We start from the raw sequence: 19,244 nt of genomic DNA on the forward strand, positions 1-19,244 counted from the left end.
GGCTCATCATGCTGATTAAAACAATATCTTTCTTTTGTCTGTATGCTACACAGCTGCAGAGATATGTACGTTTTTATTCATCTGCAAATGAGCACCAGGAGGTGGGGCTGAAACATTTGTGCACTGCCTTGTAACACTTCCCCCTCCCCTTGATTGACAGGGCTAGACATGCTGAGGGCAGAGATGTGTCCTAGCCTCTACATATCATTTACACTATGTACTATAGCTTCACCACACCGAGATCTGCTCAGAAAGCTAATCTACATATATATATATACATTTCCGTCGGCCCCATAGAAATGAATTGGAGCGGTGGCCGCGCATGTGCGGTGCGCTCCTATTTACTTCAATGGGAGAGGCGGGGAGCTGCGCCTGGTGGTGGACGGACCTGGGTCCTCCAGCCACAACTCTCCCCGGCTCCGTTCTCTTTGTAGGTGTGGGTCCCAGCGGTGGGACTCGCACCTATCAGACAATGGGGGCATAACCTAGTGATATGCCCCCATTGTCTAAGATGGGATAACCCCTTTAATGCATTCTGAATGGATAAGGATCGGCTCAGAATGCATCAGTTTGCCTCCGATCAGTCACCATTCCGCTCCGGAGGCGGACACCAAAACGTAGCTTGCAGCGTTTTGGTGTCCGTTTGTCGAAACTGAGCCAATGTAAGCCAATGGGGACGGATCCGGTTTAACTGACACAATCTGGCACAGTAGAAAACGGATCCATCCCCCACTGACTTTCAATGGTGTTCAAGACGGATCCGTTTTGGCTATGTTAAAGATAATACAAACGGATCCGTGCATGCGGTTGTATTATCTGAACGGATGCGTTTGTGCAGATCGCACCAAACGCGAGTGTGAGAGTGGCCTTAATTCTATGAATATGCAGGGAATTTAGAGCTCTGCATCAGAAAAAAAGCATTACTCCATGAAAATATGTGAATCTAAAATGGATTTCTGAGGCTCATGTAAAATATTATTTCATTCTTGCAGCAATTACATATTTTTGTGCTCGAACAGCAAACGCTTTATACATAGAGAATCTTAGAAATCTAATCTTATCAACAGAAATCGCTTTCCCCATCTGTTTGTTATTCATCGACTTTTTCGGAAAGGTTATGAAACCTCTCTGTCTGCCATTGCGTGTAATGTAAACATTCGTCTACCCCTTGGCTGGGAGCCGGTGGCTTTTTTTTTTCGCCCCCCTCGATTCAGCTGTTCATATAAATTGGTGTTGACTGCCCTGCTATGTGTCCATTGATTTAGAAACCTCGGCCGGAGCCATTAGCAGCTCTCTGCTGACAATCTGCAAACAGTAATGAAGCTTTTGCTGACTTTCTTAGCACTTAATATATTCTTCCTTTTCACCTCCTCTTCTCCCCCGACATGCTATTCAAGAGTTGTCACCCTGAGCCGGGAAATCACTGAGTCTTCTCAAACCTTGCAGAGGATTTTGCCAGCTGTAAGTAACTGGAGAGACTGGGGAGGCGTCCTGGGAGGACTACAACCACCATTTTACTATAACATTATTGTTGCTCTTTATAACAGGGGCAGTGCAAAGAGTCTCTACCCACGCTTTATCTGGATATACATGTAAGTATCCAGACTTTGTCTTATAAATGTAATCAAATCCTATGTAGCAGAGCCAGGTTTGTCATTTGGAACACACTGCTGTGATATCATGATCTGTTTTCTATGACTTTGCTATTTTTTTCTTACTAAAGTAAAAAGAACTTGCATGACAAAAAGTTAAAGGGCTGTTTAAACATGGCTGCTCCCCCCCCCCCCAGAAACAGCACCACTCCTGTCCATAGGTTGTATGTGGTATTGCAGCTTAGCTCCTTTCAGTTTAATGGAACTGAACTGCAATACGAAACACAACTCGTAGACAGGTGTGGGACTGCGTTTGAAAGAAAGCAGCTATGTTTCACTAATTCTGGACATCCCCTTTAAGTGCTAAATTCAGCTCTGCTACATACGCACCGGTATAGCTTGTTTCACTTTATGCTCAACATTTTTTTATACAGTACTGTATATATTGTATACAATTTTAATTGCATTACTTTATATAGGTATTTTCCAGGATGGACAGCTGAAAACATATTGCCTATATTACATGCACGGTGGTAAATTTGGATTTGTACATGTTTTATCCACAAATATTATCGTCTCTACATTCAGGACATGCAAAATCTAAGGCCCCTTGCAGACGAGCGTGTCCGGATTAGGTCCGGATGCGTCCCGGTTCATTGCAGCAAACCCGCGCGAGTAGGAACACAATTGCAGTCAGTTTTGACTGCGATTGCGTTCCGATGTTCGCTTTTTATCGCGCGGGTGCAATGTGTTTTGCACGCGCGTGATAAAAAACTGACTGTGGTACCCAGGTTTGGGTTAGGTGTTGTGTATTGTATTATTTTCCCTTATAACATGGTTCTAAGGGAAAATAATAGCATTCTGAATACAGAATGCATAGTAAAATAGCGCTGGAGGGGTTAAAATAAATAAATAAATAATTTAACTCACCTTAATCCACTTGTTCGCGCAGCCGGCATCTCTTCTGTCTTGTTCTGTGAGGAATAGGACCTTTGATGATGTCACTACGCTCATCACATGGTCCGTCACATGATCCATCACTATGGTGATGGATCATGTGATGGACCATGTGATGAGCGTAGTGACATCATCAAAGGTCCTATTCCTCACAAAAGAAGACAGAAGGAGATGCCGGCTGCGCGAACAAGTGGATTAAGGCGAGTTAAATTATTATTCTAATTTTTTAACCCCTCCAGCGCTATTGTACTATGCATTCTGTATTCAGAATGCTATTATTTTCCATTATAACCATGTTATAAGGGAAAATAATAATCATCGGGTCCCCATCCCGATCGTCACCTAGCGACCATGCGTGAAAATCGCACTGCATCCGCACTTGCTTGCGGATGCTTGCGATTTTCACACAACCCCATTCATTTCTATGAGGCCTGCGTTACGTGAAAAACGCACAGAGGAGCATGCTGCGATTTTCACGCAACGCACAAGTGATGTGTGAAAATCACCGCCCCATAGAAATGAATGGGTCAGGATTCAGTGCGGGTGCAATGCGTTCACCTCACGCATTGCACCCATGCGGAATACTCGCCCGTGTGAAAGGGGCCTAACTTCTCTGTAATACACCTTCATGGACTTTTTTCTTTAACATCTTTATTTACTTTTTTCTGTTCTACCTGGAAACCATCAACATGTAGGCTAGCTGCTGCTGACTCCTTCGACTCATTTTCACATATCAAAATCATGAGAAGTTGCTATGCTTTGTCTGATCTAACAGAAAAAAATATAATAGTGAATCTTCTCTATAGAGTGAAATATAACAGAAATAGTCAACAGCAGCTTGTGGACAGTTTCCAGGTGGCAACAGGGAATTATTATAATTTTTTTTTATGAAAAGATTTCCAAACCAAAATGTAAATTCGTCCACCTTTCTTCTGCTTACTAAGATATTGTCATGTTTTTGGTTTGTTGCCGCAGACTTGTTTGCTAGAGCGACAACCACAGCAGGCAGCCATGTTGGCTTTTACCTTTAACTTTGCAACCAATGGTAAATTTTCACTTTTACAGGCAAAACGTAAGAAGCCAATTGATAAGTGACAACTGGATGGACACTTTTTTCAGCCTTATGTCACTAATATGGCTCTACCTCCTTGAAAAAAATGGCTGCCTCAACAAAATGGAAAACTGACAATATCTCTAAAAGTAAATGCAACATCATTACCATAGTGTGCAATTTTTCATGTACTGATGAATGGCCAATTTTAATATTTTTTTTGTGTAATTCCTCTTTAACAAAAAGAAACTTAAAATCAGCAAAAACTGTATAAGGAGCTAGAACTGATCCTGTTTTTTTGGTTTTTTTTGCTGGCGCATCAGTTGTGACGCCAGATGTCAAATAGTGGCACGCAGAAAAATGCTGCATGCTGGTTTTTTTTTCTGTTTGATTCTATCAGTTTAAGGACAGCAGACAGTTATATTATTTGTAGAGCGCTACACGTGGATGGGATAAGTTCCCGTGTGTTTTTGGCAGTATATCAAAACTCCCGGCACTCGCTCTCTATATACTTTATTCCATAGACGGTTCTAAAACGCGTTTCAGCTGGTACTGAGCCTTTCTCAACCAAATCAAATCAAATGGTTGAGAAAGGCTCAGGACAGGCCGAAATGCATTGTACAACTGTCTATGGAATCTTGAATAAAGTACTTGCTGATGGAAGAGCGAGTCCTGGGAGTTTCGCTGTACTGACATACTGTATATCAGTTGTGTTCCACTCCTCTAAAAAACAACTAAATACCCAGCCTAAAAGATAAGAAGATATCAGAAAGATGCTAGGGTTTACATGCACTTGCTACAGAGGTAACATCAAATCCACAATTTTTTTTTTTTATTTACACTTGAAATTTTGAATTCAACTCCTTATTACTATGCTGATTTGTTGCAATCTATCAGTAAGGCTCTGTTTACATTGCGTTTTTGTCCCAGGCTTAACGTATAGTGATGAGCGGCATAGGCAATATTCAAATTCGCAATATTTTGCGAATTTTACCTGAATATTCACAATAAATTCGCGATTGCAAAAATCAGCAATGTAATATGCACATATTGCATGTGCAAATTCATTAACTATAACAAACAATCACACAAAGGCTATATGCTAATATATATGCTATATGCCCAGGTATGGGAAAGACATGCAAATTAGCAGAATCTGCCTTGTTTTTCAGCTGAAACACTATTTGCATGTGTTTCCCATATGCCAAAGTTTACCCAAGTTTATGCAAATGAGCAGGGAAAAGGGAGCTGGTCACCTCCTAACGCTTCCCTCAACAGTCCCTAGTCTCCTAACTGTATGAGCCCCCTTCAGTGGTAAGAGGACTCATACCGACGTGCCTAGAGATCTAGGAATCCCTGCATTGCCCTACAGATGATGACAGGGCAGAGAATACCTGTGCATCCACGACACGGATGACAGGCGTCTCCAGAGGCCCAGTAGCTGACAGGATGCAAGACTGTGGGTGAAACTGTATGGCAGGTAAGTCACACAGCAACATAACAATGCTATCTACACTTACCTGCCGCAGCCGAGATGGACGGAGGCTCCAGGCTGGGAAACCCACAGTCTTGCCTTCGCTTAACCCCTCCGGGAAAGCACGCCCCTTTCGGAGCCATCACACCACCATGCGCACCTCCAAACAGGGACCACACCAAAACTACATACAGCAGGTGGGGGAGGGAAAACAGAAACACACCGAAGGGGACAAACTGACACAGCAAAGGAAACAGAATCACAAATAAAAGTGGCTCACACAGACATCAAATATACAGCCAGGGAGCAAAGCTCCAACACAGGCTGACAAGCAAACTCTGACCTCAGGCAGCAACACACCAACATATAAAGAGGCCAGAGGTCACACCCACCACAAAACATTTAACCCTGTGCAAACCAAAAATGGGGAAACACCACAACCCAGGGAAAATGCCTCACATGCAAACACCGTTGCCAATGACAACCGCACGTGTAGACACAGAGTCACGACTTAACCAAGGGTCGTGACAATATTATAGCTTTATCTAGTGGTAAATAAAACTAGAATATTCGTGATTAAGAATATATAGCACTATATTCTAGAATTTTGTGAATTCTCAAAGTGCTGATATTCACGATAAAACTTTGCGATTAGAATATTCGCGCTCAACACTATTAACGTATGCACATTATGTATACGTCAAACAGATGCCTTTGACCTTAGCATACATAGGTTTTCATAAAAATAAAAAATAAACAGTTTGATGTTGTCTTTTGCCCCCTTGGTATTTTTTAATCACCGCTCTGCATGTGAATGTGATGAATTCTCAGGCTTTTTCCATAAACATCTCTATAGGAAATAAAATGCAAGTAAAACTTGTAACTAAACAACGCCACCCCCTAAAAAAAAGGCTTGTAAAAAAAACACATGCATTTTGTGGTGTTTTTTTTTTAAAGGCATAAAAATATGTTCCTCTATCCCCCCCCCCCCCCCCAAAAAAAAAAAAAAAAGCTGGATTCTAACACACACAGATTTGCACTGGCCTTTTTGGGGCTGTTAATACCCCAGAATGACTCATAGCTTTTTTTCAGCCTAGTGCATTTTTTGCCATGTTTTCTGTGGCACTTTTTGCTTAGACTGTTACCCCTAGAGTTTTCATCATGGTATTTTTCCACTACAGAGAAGACGATGTGAAAATAACTGAAGAAATGCCAAGAACTCCAGCATGCTGAATTTTTGAAAGGAAGCCAAAAAGACAAAAACACCACCTAATGAGCAAAAACACCAGAATTTGCTAGAACTTCATTGAATCCATTCTTCCCTCTACCCGGGAAATGTTCCCCAGTGCCATTGGCTGCAACACAACCTAAAAGCATGATTCATCCACCCCCATGCTTAATGTTTGGAGAGGTGTTCCTTTTAATGAAATTCTGTGCCTTTTTTTTGCCAAACATAGCTTTGCTCATTGTGGCCAAAGAGTTCTATTTTAACTTTATCAGTCTACAGGACTTGTTTTCAAAATACATCAGGCTTGTTTAGATAATCTTTTGCAAACTTCTGATGCAGGAGAGGTTTTCCTTTGATAACTCTTCTATTAAGGCCATATTTATGCAGGTGTCGCTGAACAGTGGAACAATGTACCACAACTCCAGAGTCTGCTAAATCTTACTGAAGGTCTTTTGCAGTCAAGCAGGGGTTCTGATTTGCCTTTCTTGCACTGCTATGAGCAGCTGCCTCTGAAGTTTTTCTTGGTCTTGCAGATCGTCTCTTGACCTCCACTGTTCCTGTTAATTGCCATTTTTTTTTATTACATTTCGATCTCAGGAAATGGCAACGTGAAAAAGCTTTGCTATTCTGCTATAAAATTCTCCTACTTTGTTGGCCCTCAACCATTTTTATTTTCAGAGTGTTAGGCAGCTGCTTAAAAAAAAACATGGCTGCTGTTTTTTGGGACTATTTTCATCTCCTGACCTTTCCCAACGATGAATATAAACTAGGCTTAACCTTAGCAAGCTGTTTAAGGTCTGAGACCTCGGTCAAAGTTATCTGAGCGCTCAAATCTCCTTGGGTTACCAAATTTTTGCACGGTACTCCTTTTCTTTTTTTCACTCTAAAATTGTATGAAACCAAAATAATACACTGATATTGCTTAACATGTTGAAATGTGTGTTTCATCTTTAACTTTGTCTTTTGGAGACCAATTCATCTTCAACTTGCTTAACTCTTCACAGTAAAATTAATTTTGACCATGGATGTCCAAACTTTTGAATTGCACTGTAAGTCCAGAGTCAGGGTCTACAGATAACGAGTGTTTTTCTTTACTGAGGGAACTCAAGTGCAAAACAGTACAGGTGAGGCAGTGAGGTGGCTTCTCCAGTCTCCTTTCTGGCAGAAGACAGTTTCATGATGAGGAAAGGCCTGAGCTAGCTGTTCCTCTCTCTCAGAAGGCTGCTACCCTGGCCAAAGGCTGGTAGCTCTGTCGTCCGGCTGGAGCCGTGGTCAAAGGGCTGGTAACCTGTGGCTCAGCATCCCCATTTCAGCATCTTTTTCTAGTCACTCATGCTGTCTGACAGAGTCTCTCCTGCTAAGCACTGGTCCCTATATGGCAAAATCTCTCTTACTAAGCACTGGTCCCTATCTCCAGACAACTAGGGGCTATTGACTGCTCACCTTATATACAGTTTGTAGCTAAACTAGAATTTTCCAGTGGGAGGGATGGAGTTGAGAATCACAGCCTAAACAGAATTTTTTTTATAATTTCTGTCTATCATAGACTTGTATAGAATTTCATTGTAAGTCTATGGGAATGACTAAGCAGTTTTTCCAGATATAAACAAGTTTTCAGACATAAACAACAGAGCTAATCCAGTCAGAAGGTCAGTGTGTCTGTTTTTTCCCGCCAAAACTTTGCATAGCTAGAAAGTCATGGTCTATCGGTATTAGTTGGCTGTGCATTTACTCGTTCCACAGTGCAGTGCAGTGCAGCTATAGTGCAATATTAGTGCAAATGTACAGAATACACAAATTACAATAAACATTCAAAATGTAGTTCAACACTATGAAACAGTGTAAGGCACATAACAGCTTAAATCATAGTACAAATCAAGCCTTCAAAGAGCAATAAAGTGGTAAGTTGATGGCTTTGCAAAGTAGCAATAATGGCAAATGTCCAAAAATGTCCATAGTCCAAAGTACCCTTGCCCCAGGGCACAGGGAAAGTTGTGGCATTAGGCATCCTGGGTTCATTTTCAAGGCCAGAAACTGCTAAAACTAGTAGATTGGAATGAAAACATCCAGGCCCACAATAGTGATCCTTATAACATAGGGAGAAGAGCGCCGAAATAAAAAAAAGTCATTTGGGGGATAAATATGAAATATTTATGCCAAGGTGTATTGATTAGGGTTGAGTCAATTGAAATATCCGAATTTCAGGGAAGATTTTATTTGCCGCAAAGATGAATTTCCTTATGCTTTGCAGTAACAAATACATTTTACCTGAATTGGTGGTAAAAAAAAAAAAAATACATACTCTCCTCATCCATTTGAGCGTGAAGAGGCCGTCGCAGCCATCTTGAGTGAAGATCCCACGCGAAATCTTGAGTGTGGTGAAGTATGATTGACAATTTTGCACTGGATCTTCAAATCATGATGGCCCCGGTGGCCTCTTCGTGCTCAAATGGATAAGGTGAGAAATAGTCCCCCCCTCCCCCACCGGATTATCTCCTGAAAGCCCTCATTTTTCATCTCAGATACCGCAATCAGCTCAATCGCCATTCCCTGTCATTGCTCCCACTACTGACAAAGTAATTCATCACAAAGAAAATTTCTTTGTGAAATTCCTCGAAGCAGCCGAATTGAATGTTTGGAAACTTCGCTCAACACTAATGTTGATGAAAAAAATGCATAATGAAAACCGCTTTAAAGCCCCATTCCTTTCCCATCTGTGCCATGGTTTGCACAATGACTACTACGACTAGTTTCCACACAAATGAGGTAAGCCACAGCCTTTTTCACCATGTCGCAGATTCTATCTAGACATGACATGATATTATTTTTGTCGGTGAGTACAATCGAAATATATAATGTGGATAAATCCAATTATGCATTTCTATCATGAATTACTATGTTTCAGAATTCCTGTGTGATGATAAAGCTGCGCTCTTTTATCTCCACACCTAATTGTGGAAGGTTTCCAAGAGTGACCGCCTTAAAGAAGAAAGTGAGAAATTTATATAACATCATGAACTCCGTCTGCAAACGAGTATGTTGTTTTATTTTATGTGTTTTTATTGTATGAAAATTGAAAATGAAGTAAATACATGTGATATATATTAACGCTTCAGCATGGTAAATTTAGTTGGAATTTCCAATATATGGCTTTTTACATAGCGGTGTTCAGTTATCAGTAGCTTGGGATTTTATTCTCGGAGATCCCTTTATCTCTACAGAACATCCTTAGAGATGTTACATTTATACCGTTTTCCACAGCAGTTTTGAAATTCATTACAACGAAACATCTCTTTCACCAACAAATGTATTCAGAGACCCCAGGGGTTTTCTTAATTAATAATACACAGAATCCCATGTCTGCCAGACGTGATCCACTTACGGTATGTCATGCACTTAGTCCTCCTTTTACACCACATTAGTTCCCTGCTTTTTAGAAACCTAAATAAATGTGCTCCTGGGCCCCAATACAAAATCTGTAACAGGGCCCCTTACCTACCAGAGACTAATTATAATATTGGTGTCTACTTATGGAGCCATGTGCCAGTTCGGGCGACACGTTGAGTTCTCCTACATACCCAATTTTGTGGGAAACTTGAAAGTATCCCAGGTTTATCTACGTAATAGTAGAAGTAAGGGCATTCCATGTGGGTTTGTAGAATATATGATGAACAGTACGGCAGATTTATTAACCCCGTCCCGAGTGAAGGATTTTTAGGCTTTTGTTTTTCACTCTCTGCCCTCCCAGGGCTATAACTTTTTTATTTTTCCATTCACATAGCCATATGAGGGCAATATATAGTAGGAAGTTAAAAAAATAAATTACAAATATTTTTACAAACTTTTTTACTCTTATTTTAAGTCCCCCTAGAGGACTTCAACATGCCATCAGCAGATCACCTCGACCATAGACTGTAATGACATAACATTGCAGCCTATGGGAGAATTACTATGTTACTGCCACAAGCAGAGCTCCATAGGAACACAGTCGTACCAGGCTTTGAATCCTTTAAAGTACCCGGAGGGGGCGCATGTTGGGAAGGGGTTAATATTGCCTAAGGGTAAGACCTATATGAGACAGGCAGAAAATACTCCAAATGCATCACAGTGGCTCACACTGTCCGAAAGATTTGGGGAATCTTAATAGATCAGACACTGTTACTTGCATCACATCTTGGTTAGCTTACTTTCAAGCAGTATTCTGTGCCACAATTGTGGCAAATTTCATAAAAATCTGGTGAATTTTGCAATTCATTTTCTAGACACTTTCAAAACTGTCTAGTGAGCCGCAAAAGTGTCTAAGGCTACTTTCACACTTTCGTTGTTATTTTCTCGTATTGAGACCCGGCAGGGGAACGGATGCATCCTGATGTGCAAAATCAAAACAGATCCTATTAGTTCTGGTATTGAGATCCTCTGACGGAACTCAGTACCAGAATTTTCAAGACAAGTGTGAAAGTAGCCTAAAACACATAGGGGGTCATTCATTAAGCCGGTCGTAAAAACCCCTATATCTGGTGGTGGATCCGCTGAAGTTATGAAGAGACGCCGACCTCTACATAACTTCAGTGCATCCAGCGCCAGTCTAAATGTAAGGCAGCTTCCTTGCTGGCTTACATTTAGACCATTTTCTAGAAAATGATGAATAAGATGGCCTGCCAGCCCGTCCCCTTCCCTGCCCACACCACACCCACTTTTTTAGATCTGGCATGAGCGGGGAAAAGTAACCGATTGTGGCACAACCAGGGGCGTACATAGAGATCACTGGGCCCCATAGCAAGAATCTGAATAGTATGGAATATAGCAGTGCTAACTTAGCACAGCTATATTCCATATTAGGCTAGAATATGGAATATAGCAGTGCTAAGTTGAAATCTTCATGCGATTATTTCGTGTTATATTACTCGCATCACAATTTTGGCTTTTGCAAATGTTCTTAATATTGCTCTAACTTCGTCTTTTAGAATATTACGAATATTCTAAAAGACGAAGTTAGAGCAATATTACGAAATTTCATAAAATACACATAGATTGTATTTAAGCTAATATACAGCTATAGTAATATTTTTTAATAGTGTATATATTTTACAAAACTTAAGTTCAGAAGAGGCAAAAAAAAATTAGAGGCAAAAAAGGGATTATAGCACTATATTAGCAAAATTACAATCTATATGTGTATTTTACGAAATTTCGTAATATTGCTCTAACTTCGTCTTTTAGAATATTCGTAATATTCTAAGAGACGAAGTTAGAGCAAATCACGAAATTTCGTAAAATACACATATTAGCCTAGCCATAGTCAATTAGCATAGGAACGTTGCCTTATACTATTTCGCAATACGCGAAAAAAAAAAATATTCGTATATTATTCGCGATAATTAGAATAATTACGAATATTCGATTTCGACGAATATAACACGAATATTCATTCGAATATTCGCGAAATATCGCGAAATCGAATATGGCACCTCCCGCTCATCACTAATGCTAAATTCAGGTGCCTATAGTGCTTTATAATCCGTACTCTCTCTATATGGGAGTAAGGATCTCCCTGGGGCTGCAGTGAGCCATGTACTGCACACATCACTGCTCCTGCCTGTCTGCTTTAGTAAAGCCGGGCATAGATGGGCTATGTCAGGCTTTAGCAGAGCGGGCACAGGACAGTGGACACAGGGCGCGATATGTATGCGAGCACAGCTGAATGAGTGCAGGGCTGGAGCCCGCATACACATCGCTCCTCCTGTCTGTGTCCACTGTGCTAAAGCCTGACATAACCCATTCCCCACATCCTAACCCCTTTGCTACCAGCTCCATTTTTTCATCACTTCTCTTACCAGAAAAAATTTAATAAAATGTGATAAAAAAATGAGCCCCCACACAACTCAGTATATATAATTTTAAAAAAGTTATGGGGGTCAGAATATGGTGATGTAAAAAAGTAAATCATTTATTTTTACACTATTTAGACATAAAAAACCTATACATAGGTGGTATCATTGCAATCGTACTGACCCAGAGAATGAAGGGCACAGGTCAGTTTTGCCACAAATGGAATGCCGTAGGAACAAAACCTTTCAAATTCCACCCCATTTGGAATTTTTTTGCCCCCACCCCCACCCGATGTGCTGGGGGGGCCTGTAGGCTCATAGAGTACTCAGGAGTACAGTGTCGAGATGAGTTGGAGGAAAGCACACTGTCCTCCTGGGTCTACAGGGCCCCCCCCCCCCAAACCCAACTGCTTCTTCTGCCCTCCCCTAATCAAGAATACTGATATCCGATTCCAACCAATACCATAATATATGAACATTCTCTTCTTACTGTGGCACACTTCTGTGTTCACTGACCGGTCCAGAGCGGTCCTTCAGTATGGGCTGGGTGGGGGTAGCAGGAGGGGCTGCAGTAACTGACTGTCTGCTGATAACTGTCTTGAGGGCGGCAGATGGCGAGCAGCACGTGAGAGCAGAGAGGATAACTCTGCCACGCCGGGTGCGCGCCTCTGTGTGTGCCTGTGCTGCTCCTGCTGCCTGATACACTGGCCAATCAGCAGCAGGATCTTTGCGCAGTGTGCCTAGGAGGGAACTAACTATGAATAAACTGTCTGTCACTGTCTTGTGCAGAGTAGCGGGCGGGGCCTTCAATGCGCTCTGGGCATTCCTGTGCCACGGGCCCTATAGCAACGGCGTGGTCTGCCTATATTGGCAGTATGCCACTGGGCACAACTAACCTTTGCAACGCAATCTGCACCAGAAATACACCTAATATAGGCGTATTTCTGGATAATAAATGACCCCCATAATGCACTGCATTTTTGCCATTTTTCTTGACACAAATTCAGCCACAATTATGGCAGTTTTGGTTCAGTGAATCGCCTCCATTGAGCGCAGTTGTATATATAACATATACAATATACACTCACCTAAAGAATTATTAGGAGCACCTGTTCTATTTCTCATTAATGTGATTATCTAATCAACCAATCACATGGCAGTTTCTTCAAAGCATGTAGGGTTGTGGTCCTGGTCAAGACAATCTCCTGAACTCCAAACTGAATGTCAGAATGGGAAAGAAAGGTGGGATACAACAGCAGAAGACCCCACCGGGTACCACTCATCTCCACTACAAAAAGGAAAAAGAGGCTACAATTTGCACGAGCTCACCAAAATTGGACTGTTCAAGACTGGAAAAATGTTGCCTGGTCTGATGAGTCTCAATTTCTGTTGAGACATTCAAATGGTAGAGTGGTAGAGTCGGAATTTGGCGTAAACAGAATGAGAACATGTATCCATCATGCCTTGTTACCACTGTGCAGGCTGGTGGTGGTGGTGTAATGGTGTGGGGGATGTTTTCTGGGCACACTTTAGGCCCCTTAGTGCCAATTGGCCATCATTTAAATGCCACGGGCTACCTGAGCATTATTTCTGACCATGTCCATCCCTTTATGACCACCATGTACCCATCCTCTGATGGCTAATTCCAGCAGGATAATGCACCATGTCACAAAGCTCGAATCATTTCAAATTGGTTTCTTGAACATGACAATGAGTTCACTGTACTAAAATGGACCCCACAGTCACCAGATCTCAACCCAATAGAGCATCTTTGGGATGTGGTGGAACGGGAGCTTCGTGCCCTGGATGTGCATCCCTCAAATCTCCATCAACTGCAAGATGCTATCCTATCAATATGGGCCAACATTTCTAAAGAATGCTATCAGCACCTTGTTGAATCAATGCCACGTAGAATTAAGGCAGTTCTGAAGGCAAAAGGGGGTCCAACACCGTATTAGTATGGTGTTCCTAATAATTCTTTAGGTGAGTGCATATGGAAGGTAAAAAATATGGCACACTTTATTTTTTTAGCGCAAAAGAACAAGTGGAACTCCACATTTTGGACAAACATATACATTACTTTTGCAAATATTTTGGAATATTTAAGATGTGAAAGAAGCCTTATCTATTAGGAAAGAACGGAGTGCAAATAACCCTGGAGACTGTAGTAAAACATTCATTAATATTGTTTTTGTCTATTATGCAGGACTTGGTCTTCTTCATTGACGACTGTGATGCACTTGAAAATCTGCCATCTACTACTCCTATGCCATTCAACTCAAGATAAAATATGAATTTAAATATCTCTACGTGTCTGTAGTTTGGAGACAATGAAATCATAAAAAATACTCCCAACTCGCTGATTGGAAGAATCGTTCCTATCCAATAAGTTTCTTGAGGTAGTATTGTTTCTTCAGGTGTAAGCTGCGTTCTTCCAACACAATGTAATCCACTATGGCTCCTTTTCCATGAGCAGAGTGATGCGCTGCCGAAAAGCTATGATTTTAAAGGAAGTTTCCAGAATTACTATGGTTTTTATCAGATATGCTCATGTACATCTTCTCCATACTTTTCTTTTTTAGTTTGTACTCTCTCCTTTTTTTCACCATGTAAACCAATCCCTCTTGTTTGTTTCCATCCTGTATGTAGCACTTCCTGTTCCTGTATCCAACCAAACCCATGATGCACTTCTCCTTCCTCTGCCACTGCTCTGGCACCACCCCTAACAACACCCAGCTAGTTTATAGCTCCTCCCACTCAGCTACTTACACAGATCGTCTCCTATCACTGACACACCCATGGCCATGACATAACAGGAAATAAGAAAAAGATGCATGGACATGGTCATGTGACCACAGCCCAAAATGGAAGATAGGAGCATTAACAGTACATTACAAAGCTACAGCTACCTGTCACCACCAGACATCTGAGAAGCTCTGACAGACGTTCTTCAGAACCTCCTCCTTGAGGTTACTTTTGTTTTGCTTTTGTTTTCTCATCTCGTTAGCCTCTCTCAGCTGTCATGTAGTTGCACTGATTGCATCCCTTTAAATCCCTTCCCATACTGCATCACTTTGCGGTTTATACAACTTCCTGGAGTGTATGCATGCTGGATGCAACTACTGAGTCTTCTACAGATATGTTTTGTTCATTCATTTGTGTTTTCCTGTTTGCTGGATCCCAGGTGACCCTGACTCCCTCCGTATCTAGTGTAGGGAGCCGGTGGTCGTGTCCCCTCACTATTATAGGGTGTTCAAGTGTTATACAGTCGAAATACGAGGATATGCGATCATCTACCATTGAGATTTTTGCATAGGCTGAGCAGTTAGGGAGAGAGCCAGGTCTCTCCTTTTGGTTCCTTAGTTTTGGATCCAGTCAGTCGGATCTTCATTTTGTATCTTCTAGTTTTCTGTACACCTTCCGTGACACTACCTTCATAAATGATTATTTTAAAGGATATTGATGCAAGCCGTAAAACCCCTTGCCATTAACATTACTGCAGTTTGTAGTGGCGGAAAGCTTACATGGAACAATTGTCGCGAATCTTAATTTAGACAAACATTCATCAGCTGATGTGAAAGGGCCTATGACTGGGTAGTTTGATTCTTATTGTTGCTCTGGGAAGTCTACTTCAAGAGCTGCGCTACCCTTATCCATGTCTGTATCCTGTACTGCAGCTGTATCCTGGACAACCCCATTACGTCATCAAGTCAGATTTGACCCAATGCTATAGCCAGTAGTGTTGATCGCGAATATTCTTATCGCAAATTTTTAGCTCGAATATCGTCACTTTGAGAATTTGTCAAAATCTAGAATATAGTGATATATATTCGTAATTGCATATAGTCTAGATTTATTTTTTCAGCAGTAACCTCCCTACTTGCTTGTGGGCCAATCAGAAGGCTGCAATATCTTTGTCATAGCTTAGCAACATCCCTAGCAACCAATAGGAAAGTTGCCTACCCCTTACTATATAAGAACCTCCCCAGCAGCCATTTTCTGCTGTTTTTTGCAGTTCTGAGAGAGAGCAGTGACATTGCTGTGCTCTGTGCTTTCATCTGGACCCTATTCCTTATCCAATTACATTAGATAGTTAGTTAGCTCATATATATAATACAGATAGTGGGAGATAGTCAGTGTAGGTTAGATAGTGATATAGTGGAGCTGATAGGAATTACTGTTTCTCTGCTGTCCATACATACATGCTACAGACATAGTGCACCAATCAGTAATATCTACTCAGACCTGATAAAATGTGAAATTGCATGTATTGCGCAAGCAATATGTGCATCATTAGTGCAGAAATAAGGACCGGAGATCACGAATTGTAGAATTCGCAAATTTATTGTGAGCATTATATGAAAAATTCTCGAAATATTGCAAAAAAGAATATTGCCTATGCCGCTGATCACTAATAGCCATATGCTGTACAGTATATAGAATGCGGTATACCAGTATCATAGGTATAGGAACTGTAGAGTTGCTCAGTTGTTTTATTTTTATTGTTTTGTTTCCAAAAGGAAAATTCCTAAATAAAAAAACTTAAAATAGTATTTACTTTTGTGTTTAAATGTCTTCGATCGATGACTACTAATAGAAGGTAATGTGGTGCCTGTATGGACTGGCTGTCTACTGTCTATATGCATATAGAGCTTGTTTATGAACTAGGTGCGCAGGATTTATATATATATATGCTTTAACACAAAAAAGTTTACAGAGCCTTTGCTACTCAAAAAAAAAATCCTTTGAAATATTGCTATAGCTATTCATGTTTATGGTTATAATATACATTTACTATATTTAAAGGACGTCTACATTTTGCAGTTACTTTTATTCTTGCACTATATATAAAATGAAAAATGAAGCGACTTTGCAATATGCCTTAACTAAAAATGCCCTATTGTTTAGTTTTTACGGCTCCTAATCTATGTGTCTAATAATGGGTGGAGATTCGTCCGCTACCCAGCAAATATGCGAGGATTCTGCCAAAAGTATCCCGCTGGGTGCGACTCAAGATGTCAGTTGAATACATACAACACTTGTATATTTGCATCACATCAGGAATTCCCATAAGTGCCCTCTCTATCCTCAAATTGTGACTTTTTGGAGGAGCTAGCATTAAGAAACAGAAGTCTACAGTACCTACTGTATAACCTATTCTTTTTTTTTTTTAAGAATTTATACATACATATTAGGGCCTATTCACACAACCATATCAGTTTTTGCAGAATGCAAATTGTGGTTTCGCAAAACAGGGTTACCAGCCATGTGTATCCCACATTTTGCGGTCCCACACATTTTGCTCTATGTTACGAATGCTTATTCTTGTTTGTAAAACGGACAAGAATAAGACTTGCTCTATCTTTTTTGTGGGGGCCACGGAACAGACATATGGATGCAGACAGCACATCTTTTGCGACTTTATTGAAATGAATGGGTTCCGCATCTCATTCGCAAAAAATGCAGGAGGTGTTACAGTGATGGGACATAGAGACTTGCGGTCATCATTCCAGTCCAGCAGAGGGAGCCAGTTCCCAGATGCATATAATAGGGGAAGACAAAGGAAGAGAAGTCCAGCCAGTGCCTGGAGAAGGAGAGGAGTGCAGTGCATGAGATCCAAAGCAGGGTCCGTTACCAGAGCTCAGGGATGGTGTGATGCGGCCACCCAAGGGAAGCAGTGCAGCCCAGACAGGTAAAGAGAGGCTGCAGCAGGCAGAGCATTGTGTGGCACTGAAGGAAGAGTGCAACACGGACCAGTGCCAGGAAGCAGAGTGTGGAGCACATGTGCCAGAGAAGCAAGGCTTCAGAGGTGCCTGGCCAGATTCTCCACTGCAGCAAAGAGAAAGGTCCTGACTTGGAGAGATGGAAATCGGCCACTAGCAGGAACAGTAAGTGCGGCCCCTGAGAGACTGTATAAAGTCCAACCATTTGTTACACCCTCCCTGCTGTCAACTCAGTTTCCTAAAGAGACAGCGCCCTTATTCAATGTAAATTTACCTGTTTCACTAGTACAAGAGTTTGTTGCTATATTGCAAAATCATCTTTAGTAAAGCTGTTCCAGTGTTCCTCAGTTGTTGTATCCGTGATTATTACCACCGTGTAATCCAGCAGCGGTGGCCGTGCTTGCACACTATAGGTAAAGGTGTTGGCCTATGCGCACTTCCAGCCTTTCCCTATAGTGTGTAAGCACTGCCACTGCTGCTGCTGTATTACACTGTGGTAATAAGTTATGACCACGGATACGTGCTGTGTATAATGTGATGGAAAGGAGGCAATATGGAGTAACACAATACATTAGTAAGTACCTTGTATTAACTGCATGATAAATGCCTTTTACTGAAGTAAGTCAAACCCCTTAAACCCTTTAAGCATAAATGTCTGGCATGAAATTTAACTAATCGTAACCTCCTCAGATTGCACATAATCTTCAGTATATTTAAAAGGGTTGTCCTACCATAATGACCTATCGCCTATCTACAGGTTAGATCAGGGATCAGCAACCTCCGGCACTCCAGCTGTTGTCAAACTACGACTCCCAGCATGCTCCATTCACTTCTCTGGGAGTCCTGAGAACAGCCAAGGAGGTGTGCATGCTGGGAGTTGTAGTTTCACCACAGCTGGAGTGCCGAAGGTTGCTAATCCCTGGGTTAGATGATAAATATCAGATTGCTGGCGTCTAACTCCTGGAACACCCACTGATCTACACCGAGCAAAAATATAAACACAACACTTTCGGTTTTGCTCCCATTTTGCATGAGCTGAACTCAAAGATCTGAAACATTTTCTACAGACACAAAAGACTCATTACTCTCAAATATTGTAACAATAGAAAAATGAGCGAGCACTCATACACTTGGCAACCAAATTGACATATGCAGAAAATATTTATTAATAAATTCCCATAAAATTCAAGTAATAAAAATAATAAAAACAGTGTATTATAGCAATGACATACAAAAACTGCAATCACATAAACTATAGTAGATATAATAGTATAGTCGATATTGTATTGAATGATAAAATATATGATAATAAAATATTCGATACTAATCTATAGTCGATAAATTCACTGATATAAATCACACACCAAAAACTTCAAGTAAGGTCCAGGTCT

At 41.1% G+C, this 19,244-nt stretch overlaps 1 protein-coding gene across 1 annotated transcript; it reads left to right on the top strand.

Moving 5' to 3' along the window:
• The first annotated feature begins 1,261 nt into the window (after positions 1-1,261).
• On the top strand, positions 1,262-15,158 carry CYTL1 (cytokine like 1). Its single transcript, XM_044282859.1, has 4 exons — positions 1,262-1,461; positions 1,548-1,592; positions 9,208-9,336; positions 14,337-15,158. The coding sequence occupies exons 1-4, from the start codon at positions 1,318-1,320 to the stop codon at positions 14,415-14,417; spliced, it is 399 nt and encodes a 132-aa protein (XP_044138794.1). The 5' UTR covers positions 1,262-1,317; the 3' UTR covers positions 14,418-15,158.
• Positions 15,159-19,244: the final 4,086 nt, after the last annotated feature.

Source organism: Bufo gargarizans, chromosome 1 (assembly GCF_014858855.1).
Source record: "Bufo gargarizans isolate SCDJY-AF-19 chromosome 1, ASM1485885v1, whole genome shotgun sequence".
NCBI lineage: Eukaryota > Metazoa > Chordata > Amphibia > Anura > Bufonidae > Bufo > Bufo gargarizans.